This window comes from Echinops telfairi, unplaced genomic scaffold (genome assembly GCF_000313985.2).
Source record: "Echinops telfairi isolate 266 unplaced genomic scaffold, ASM31398v2 ScPeMD7_7458;HRSCAF=8496, whole genome shotgun sequence".
Classification (NCBI taxonomy): domain Eukaryota; kingdom Metazoa; phylum Chordata; class Mammalia; order Afrosoricida; family Tenrecidae; genus Echinops; species Echinops telfairi.
The window spans coordinates 28971587-28980530 of record NW_022111358.1 but is presented as its reverse complement, the minus strand read 5'-3'; the positions used below and the strand labels follow the sequence as shown (position 1 = coordinate 28980530).

At 49.2% G+C, this 8944-nt stretch overlaps 2 protein-coding genes across 2 annotated transcripts in view; both read left to right on the top strand.

The window, feature by feature from the left end:
* LOC101656291 (keratin, type I cuticular Ha4-like) overlaps window positions 1–943 on the top strand; it is a 3553-nt gene extending 2610 nt beyond the window's left edge. The window contains exons 7-8 of the mRNA XM_045299389.1: window positions 78–298; window positions 859–943. Coding sequence (XP_045155324.1) covers window positions 78–298; window positions 859–943 — 306 coding nt within the window. The remainder of the gene's footprint in view (window positions 1–77; window positions 299–858) is intronic.
* A 7855-nt stretch (window positions 944–8798) lies between these two features.
* Window positions 8799–8944, top strand: part of LOC123522705 (keratin, type I cuticular Ha3-I-like) — a 6068-nt gene continuing 5922 nt past the window's right edge. The window contains exon 1 of the mRNA XM_045299339.1: window positions 8799–8940. Coding sequence (XP_045155274.1) covers window positions 8799–8940 — 142 coding nt within the window. The remainder of the gene's footprint in view (window positions 8941–8944) is intronic.

Sequence of the window (8944 nt, the reverse complement as noted above, 5' to 3'; positions counted from 1 at the left end):
TATGGCTTCCTTGGGACAGTATAGGGAACCCCTTCCAAGGAGACTGTCTCTGATATTTTCTTCCTTCCCCATCCCAGAGAAACTCTCTGGAGAACACACTGACGGAGACAGAGGCCCGCTACAGCGCCCAGCTGTCCCAGGTGCAGTGCCTGATCACGAATGTTGAAGACCAGCTGGCCGAGATCCGGGCCGACCTGGAGCGTCAGAACCAGGAGTACCAGGTGCTGCTGGACGTGCGGGCCCGGCTGGAGTGCGAGATCAACACGTACCGTGGCCTGCTGGAGAGCGAGGACTGCAAGTGAGTGTTTCTGGGGAAATGTGCAGGAGGAGGACTGGATCCCATGGCAGTGGTGTGAGGTGAGACCCCAAGACATTCTGGGCACACACATGCTGGACCAATTTTCCACTCACCAAACAATATGCGTTTGTTGAGTCTCTAGTAGGCGTGCAGTTCACTGGGAGATTGACACCAAGGTGGCGGGCACAAAGAGGAAGGGAACATAGGCCCTGCCTCCGAGGGTTAACGGGGCAGGGTGGGGAGGACACATCGCAACTCCCAATAACTGTCGGGTCCGATGCATTGCGTGGCGGTTCATGGGAACTCAAGAGGATGAGATAGTCGTTTTCTACAACCAACCAACTAAACAGTGAAATGTTTCAGAAACATCTTCCACCTGTGCACATGGCATGGTGGGAAAAAGAGTGGCCCTGGGTACCAAGCAAATTGATAGCAACTAAGTATAATCATGGAGAATTCATAGATTGTCTCATGAAGCACGAGGCGTCATGTGTACTGTAGGGTTCTCGTCACCGACATTGCCAATCCAAGTGAAACCTCTGTGTCCTTCCCACCCCCAGGCTCCCCTGCAACCCATGTGCAACCACCAATGCTTGTGGTAACTCTTGTGGACCGTGTGGCACCTCTCAATCACGTTGCAGTTAATTCCAAAGCTTGACTCCTCTTGGACAACATCAGTGAAGCCATGTGGATCAAGCATAGGAAGCGTCCTTGGTTCCTGCCTTTGCTGGAGTTCAGTGGTTCTTGGAAATCTCATCCCGCCAACCCTCGTTTCTAGACACCAAAATGCATCTCAGACCCAGCAAGACACGGAGCATCGATGTTCTGTGAAAGAAAGTCTGGCCAAGTCCTTTATTGAGTCTCTTATTTTTAATTTTAAAGGTGTTCCACGCATTGCCTGCAACCTGAACTCCAGGTAGGACTCAACGGTGCTTCCTGGGTGTCTTGTACCTCCTCCCCTCCTTGCTCCTTTGGTATTCTCTGGAACGCACACAGGCGCCTTCATTTACTTCCCAATAAACTTTATTTCCCTGGCATAATACATTTGTGTCTCATATTCATGCACTGTAAAGTACTCATCAGAGCTATTTCATAAAAATGTGCACTGGTGCAGACAGGAACCAGAAACACGGGGAACCCAGGGCGGATGAGCCCTTCAGGACCAGTGGTGTGAGTGGCGATACTGGGAGCGTAGAGGGAGGGTGGGTTGGAAAGGGGGAACCAATTTCAAGGATCTATATGTGACCTCCTCCCTGGGGGACGGACAACAGAAAAGTGGGTGAAGGGAGATGTCGGACGGGACAAGATATGACAAAATAATAATTTATAAATTATCAAGGGTTCATGAGAGAGGGGGGAGGGGGAGGGAGGGGAAAAAATAAGGAGCTGATGCCAAGGGCTTAGGTGGAGAGCAAATGTTCTGAGAATGATGAGGGCAATGAATGTACAAATGTGCTTTACACAATTGATGTGTGTATGGATTGTGGTAAGAGTTGTATGAGACCCTAATAAAATGATTTATTAAAAAAAATACCCCTTCATTAAAATGATGAAATGGGTTCAAGGGCTCGCCACAGCCATTAGGTTCCACAGGCAAACACCGGCAGAGCAGCAAGGACGCCCTCCCAAGAAGTCCCCATCCAGCAAAGACCATGACTTGGTTGTGAAGCCCTTGACAATACATAGACTCTTTGGGAAACCTTATTGCTATCTCTTACTGTGAGCCCCATCAAACTGGAATTCCCCGCTCCCCAGTCTCCTAAACTTCCTGAAAACCAGTTTTTATCTCTACCTCACTGTAGAAACTTCTCAAGCAGTAGTAATGATCTCCTCTTAAAGTCTCTGCTGTGCCTGTCATCAGCACAGGCACGTAAAACCACACACACACACTAACTGCCCGCGAGTCAATTCTGACCCATAGCACTCGATAGGACAGGGTCGGACTACACCTGAGGATGTCCGAGACTGTAACTCTTTACAGGAATAGAAAGTCTCATCTTTCTCCCTTGGAGCTGCCGGTGATTTCGAACTGCTCCCCCAACAGGCCATTCTTGATTTCTATGTTCCCACACACAATGGGTCTTCTTGCTTTAGTTACTACTACCATTTCTCCACCTTCTGATTAGCCCAGCTTCCTCCTCTGTCATAAGTAGAGGAAAGGCTTGGATCTACAGCCCCTTGGTTTCCTCTTTCTACATTCTCATTCATAAAGAACTAGCAGCCCTGTCCTGAGGACTCCTGCATCTTCCATTCTAGTAGCAGGTTTCTGGCTTTGGCACTGGGCCACGTGGAATTCAAACTGAACTATCCCATGGCGGCATAGTTCAGTTTCATTTCTACTTGGGTGTGCTCAGATTCTCCACTGATGTACTTTCACACGGGATCTCCTGTGAAGCGGACAAGCAGTCGTGGGGAGAATAAATCTCCGTAACTTGGTCACAGCCTTGATCTGACGGAGGGAGGTAGCCTGCACTCAGTATAATTTGACCGTGTGTTGCACGTCTGCTGGGTTGGGCTCCTGCATCGGGCTGATCCACTTTCGGTCACATCGCCTGCTGGGCCCAGGAGCTGTCAGTGGGCTGCTGACTCTCGCCTTGGGTTCGTTCCACACATTGAGGATTCATTCAACTTGGCAACCACCGGCTGTGGTCTTCCTGCTTCATCTTCCTCTTTCCTGTCCCTCGGCCCCTGCAGCTACAGGAGTCAGAAGACGCCTTCAGCCTACCCCCTACCCACAGTCTTGAACTGGGCTTATTAATTTCTACAGCTGTGTGAACCGTGTCTTGATCCACATGTCTTTCTATGTTCACATCCGTGTGAACATCACTGGCATTTGCTTCTCTAGAGAACCCAGCCTGATCCAGACCGTCATGTCAAAGTTAATTGGATTAAAATGTATCTTTGCCAAGCAGATCTGTCTTGCTATCCATTTGTCATACCGAACCTTTCGTCCTCGCAAGACTCTTGAATGGCTCCTCTTCTTACCTCCCCACCTCTTCGAGTGTATGATCTTCTCCAGGTCTTTGTTATAATGTCCTTCTCGAACCTCTGCACCATTTCATCTTCTTTCATTTCAACGCTCATGAAGCTCCTCTAACAAACACCAACCCCATCGCTCCCCTACTTGCCTCATGTCTGAGTTCGGAGAAGGCTCGCCTCTACAGGTCCCAACCTTACGTGTCCATTCAATTTCGCTCTGTCTAGTAGACACAATCCTAACGAACAGTTCCCTATAGTATATGCCTGCTGTGGTGTGGGGTATTGAAACACACACGTAAGTAAACACCATCCCTGGCCCACAGCGTTCTTATCATCTAGAAGGAATAAAGGGAATAAGACGTTTGTCCAAAGACAAAAGTCGATGTAACTCAGGGAAGGTGTAAATAAAGAATGATAAATGTCAGAAGTGTGAGAGTATTCTTCCGGTGATCAGAAGCCTGCAAGGAGGAGGGTCAAGAGTTTGAAAGCCCAAATAGTCTACTCATAGCAATGTCGTCTGCCTGGCTGGTTGGCTTGAGGCCTTCCAGAGAACAACACTTTCATCTAATTAAAAGCCTGACATAGACCATAGACTACTGTCAGTAGAATAAATAAGTAATAACACTAATGAGGGTTCATGAGAAGGTTATTAAAAACTTTATATATGCCCCACAGTTCAACTTCAGTCAACCTTCACGGTGCAATATTAGCATACATCTGAAATAAATTTAGGTCGGATATGGTTGAGCGCGGATAGAAGGGAAAGTTTTGCCAGGCATGGCCTCTGCCTGGCGAGAAGATTAGAAGTCAGAGGGCACGCTGAGGGCTCCAAAGCACAGCTCCTAGGCTGGCACAGGAATCGACGTTGTTAGGCAGACCCATACCTGGCAATGCCATGACTGGTTATTTGTGAGATATGCTTGTAAGGAAGTCGCTGGAGGATCCTCTGGAGACTGCTTTGGGAGGAGTAGGGATGGACCCTAGACATTGGTGGGACTGGGTGGGAAACAAAGGTTGCTTAGGAGGCTTGTGAGAAATACTAAGGATGGGTACAAGAGAAATACTAAGGATGGGTACAAGAGTGGGCAGAGGAGGGGAGGGCTCTAGAGGCGTGACTTGAGATGGAGAAGCTGACCGGCAGCAGAGAGACAATACAGAGAGAAGGGCAGAAAGTGGCACTCCTCTGAGACCCTGGCATGGTCAAGAGGTATCGGAAGGCATCGAACCTTACAAAAAGAAGCAAAAGTGGGCCTCCAGAGGAAGGCGTGGGTCAAGAACGACTAGATTCGTGAGAGATGTCGGAGGGATATCCAAATAGAGAGTTGGAGTAGCGAGAGTTCGAAGATGAAGGAGGGGAGTGTGGTAGACTACAGAAGGACCTTGGGAACCGCCGACAGAAATGGTGAAGACCTGGCTTGGGGGTCAGACCTACTGGAGCCAGATTTACTAGGAGAGGGGTGCCATGTGGCTCTCAGCTGTCAGAGAGGGTAAAGGTCTTGCAAGTGCAAAGAGGTCAGCGTTTCAAGGAGCGGGTGGTCCACAAGATAATTCAGACTAATCCCTTGGGTACTGCAGGGATGGTCTTCGAGCGCACAAGGCCTGTGGGATGCTGGAGGGAGAAGCCATCGTTCAGTGACTTATGTTTGCTTCAAGCCATCGAACTGATAGCAAACTTAAGCCCAACTCTTAGCACCACGTTGATACGAAACACGAAGCCTGTTTGCTTTATCCTCCGTGTCCTGCTGCGGATGTTTCAGCATCTGCTCTTTCCATCGATCCTCACAGCAGACACATGCCTTTTTGTTCCTTTTCTCAGTGGATCCTGAATCCGGCTTTCCCAGGAAGACTGGTACTATTCAACTCGCTCCCCTTCTCCTCCTCCATGTTAGACTACACAGAAGGAAAAACCCCTCGTACTGACAGAGTTAACATTTTTCTGCCTTGGCTAGATCCCCCAAGACCCTCAAACCCCATTCCCACTGGGATCGCAGGACTGAGAGCACCAGCGAGAGAAGGATGGCTCTGCAGAAGGTTTGTAGACGCAGTCCCCAAGTCCTGTTTTCAGGGGACCATGTCTCTTTGCCACCAACTTGGCTCCTTCACCAGTTCCTTTCCTGTGTGGCCCTCCAGTTGGAAGCCCGATTTGACCATCTTTTCTGAGCCAAAGCCATTGGCTTAGACCCTGGATTCCAATCACAGTGTCTCCCCTGAGGGCCATCCAATGGAGATTAGGGGACAGCCTGTGGGAGCCCCCTCGATTGTTCTTATAGTCACGTGACCCGGGGCTGCCCAGCTTAGCAGGCCGGTGTTGATACTGGGCAGTTTGCATCTTTCTGATTTCCCTAATGCAGGTGGCTCTGCCAGCCATCCTCTTTGGCATGAGGCTCCCTCTCCTTACTGCTTGTTCACATTAAAGTCTAAATAATCTGCAAGTGACCCGATACATTTATAGTCTTCATGATGGGAATTTCAGGCAGCAGGGAATATGGTTTGGGGAAGAATAAACAAAGTCTTTAAAGGCCTTTAAAGTCCTGCCATTGGGTGGATGGCCTCCGCAGGATGCCCGCCCTGACTCCACTCCATGATTCAGTAGCATGGAGTTTGTGCATGATCTCACCCATGGAAACAGCCTTGGCTTCCACAATAAAGAGCATCCTTAGACCTCAATTGCAAGTTGCTCACATCTGAAGACGGGAGCCTCAGCATGGCATCTGTCACCATGACACGCACGGGGCGGCTGTTAAACCTTTCTCTTTGTTAGGACTGGATTTGCTCATCCTGCTGACTGAAGGGTCGTTGACCAGCGAGAAGAGGACTTATGCAAAAGTCAGGAGAATTCATAGTACATGGCAATTGGAATCAAAAAAGAGCATTAGCCTTCCTGAGCGTTTCAGGGAAGTGAATTAAAACAGAACTATTTTCTTGCCCAAGTCTTCTCAACCATCATTTTAGCTAATGGTCATGTAGTAGGCATGGTTCCTTCTACTTAAGATGTGAGGGTAGTCATGTTTTCGAATCCCTGCTCTCCATTTGTGAAGAGACATGGCCTCTTCTGTTCTGACGGAGGTAGACAGTATAGCGATGGTCATGGCGATCCCACGGGTCTACTTACCAATGCTCACACAGGATTCCTTTCCTGTTTTTGATGTTGTGGGCTAGACCAGAGCATGGACACGGGTACAGATAAGAGCTCAGGACACCCGGAATCCAGGTCAGACAAACCCCTCAGCAAGAGAAATGGGAGCAGTAGGACCAGTAAGGTAGGGGGAAGGTGGGGAGAGGAGGGGGGAGAAACCTTGGGGGAAGGGAGACAGCAGTTGGTATAAGATATAAAATGAATAATAATTTATAATTTATCAAGGGGTCACAAGGGTGGGAAGGGGTAAAAAGAGGAGCTCATACCGAGGGTTCAAATAGAATGTAAATGTTTAGAAAACAATGATGGCAACATATGTACAAATATGCTTGATCCAATTGATGGATGGATTGTTGTAAGAGCCCCCAATAAAATGACCTTGAAAACAAGCAAACAAATGAATAAAAACCTCTGTTTTTGAATCATAGAAGAAGCAGAGAGGGCAGAAGGCAGTAAGATAAAAAAATCAGTGAATCGAGCTCCTTGCTTTCTGGTCTTTGCTCCCTCCGATGGGAGGTAGATCATTCGGGAATGGTTTTAAGCCAACACACCCATTCCACATTTCGCTGGTGGTGAGATCATTTTAAAGTCGGGGTTCAGGCAGACGTAGCAGAGAGTTGGGGATTGTCAACGTGAGTAAGAATGTCAGGGCCTTCCAAGTATGTGTCACACACTTATTCCAATTCTGCTGTCTTGTCTCAAAGTATACTCGAAATTTCTCCAGGGGAAAAATGGCTTTTACAATTGCCCAAGAAAGCATGCATTGTTATTTTCCCACCACAACTTGGTTCTGACCCATTCAGGGGTGTTAGCTTGGTTATTTAACCCATTCCTTTGGCATGATTCCAAGTGACATTTGGCTGGTTCCAAAAAAAACACACCCTCAGCTGATGACGATTTGTCTTCAGCAAGGTTGACGGGAAGGATGGGTCACAGACCACAGAGGCTGGTTTCAAGAAGGGGTAATGTGAGCACTGGTCGCATTAGAGAACTTAGCACTCGCTTCCACAAGATAACTGTTTTGAGAAACAGCTTTCATATGGGAGCAACGATAGATGAAAAATGAAACCATTCTCAGAGTTCATCTGTCCGTCTGCCAGAGCATGATGGTGGGATGTCTGTTTGTCGAGAGGCATGGAAGGTCATAAGGTGCCAGCAAGCATGTGATGGTGTCTTTCCTCTGGAGAAAGAGGCTTACATAATTTCTGCATCAGGTCAATCAAAGGCTTCCGTTTTTTTCTCCCTCTTCTCTTCAGATTTCTAATGGGCGTTAGGCTTCCTCACCTGAGTAAATGTTCTTTGATTGGCATAGAAGTGGCTGTTGATTATTTGATAAAGAACACCGGTGAAGGTTCTTTCTTGGCCCATTCTGATTTAGGAGAGGTATGGTCTGCACGACGCTACACTGACTTCATCCCGCCCCCCCCCCCCCCCCCCCCCCCCTGCTGCTCCTTCGTCATGAAAAGACTGAGAGACATAGACAGTGGCGTGGGACAGAGAGAGCATGGTCCTCGGCGTTAGAGAGACGTGGATTGGAACCCCTCTCTACCACATTGGAGCTCTGTGATCTTGGTAACTTCTCAGAGGCCCGGTGTACTCACCTCAAACCCTTTCCAGGTGTGAGGAGGCCTGAGAAGGCCATGCGTGCCGTTCCTGGGCACGGTGCGTGGCACCATGGGACTCTTGTCACAGTCAGACTGTGTGCAAGGACAGAGGCGAGTGCCCCAGGTATCGCACGGACGCCTAAAATTCTAGTTTCCCTCATGTTGCGTGACCACTGGAGAAAGGGAGCCGTGGGAGCCTCTCCAGGAGGAGGGAGTTGTTGGATGGCACAGCGGCCAGGCACTGACCTGGTTGAAATGCTCAGTTCTTCCCGATCCCAGAATTCCCTGCCAACCAGTGGTGGTTCTTGAGGGAGCTCCCTTGCATGGCTTTGTTTTTCTGGTCTTTTCTGATCTATGAGTCAGCTAAGGCACAGAACTTTTCTTGGCCAGGGGAAGGAGGCACGGAAGTTGCCTCAACTCTGGGAGTTAGGGAGCAGCTGTCCCTCCTGAAGTGACACTGTGTGTTGGCATGGTAATGGGTTGGCCACTTTGAAGTCAGACCAGGAAGCTCTTCCTTGACCAACCAGCATGATCAGCGAGGAGTCCTGACTTAGCAAGAAGCCAGAGTAAAGCATTTTATGAGGTAAGAAGGACTCTTGTGAGGTGTCTAAATAACTGATGAAAAAATTCCTAAAGAGGGTCCAAAGGGGGAATGCTGTCCGTGGTTGCCACACCCACGGCGGACAGAATATAAAGCCCCGGAGAGGACCTGGCCTGACACCAGCGCACAAAGGAATCAGGCTTTGAAACTGACCTTCAGAACTCCACTCCTCCCAGCGCCATGTCCTACACCTGCTCTCTGCCCAACCTGAGCTGCCGCACCAGCTTCTGCTCCCGGCCCTGCATACCTCCCAGCTGCCACAGCTGCACCCTGCCCGGGGCCTGCAACATCCCCGCCAACGTGGGCAACTGCGGCTGGTTCTGCGA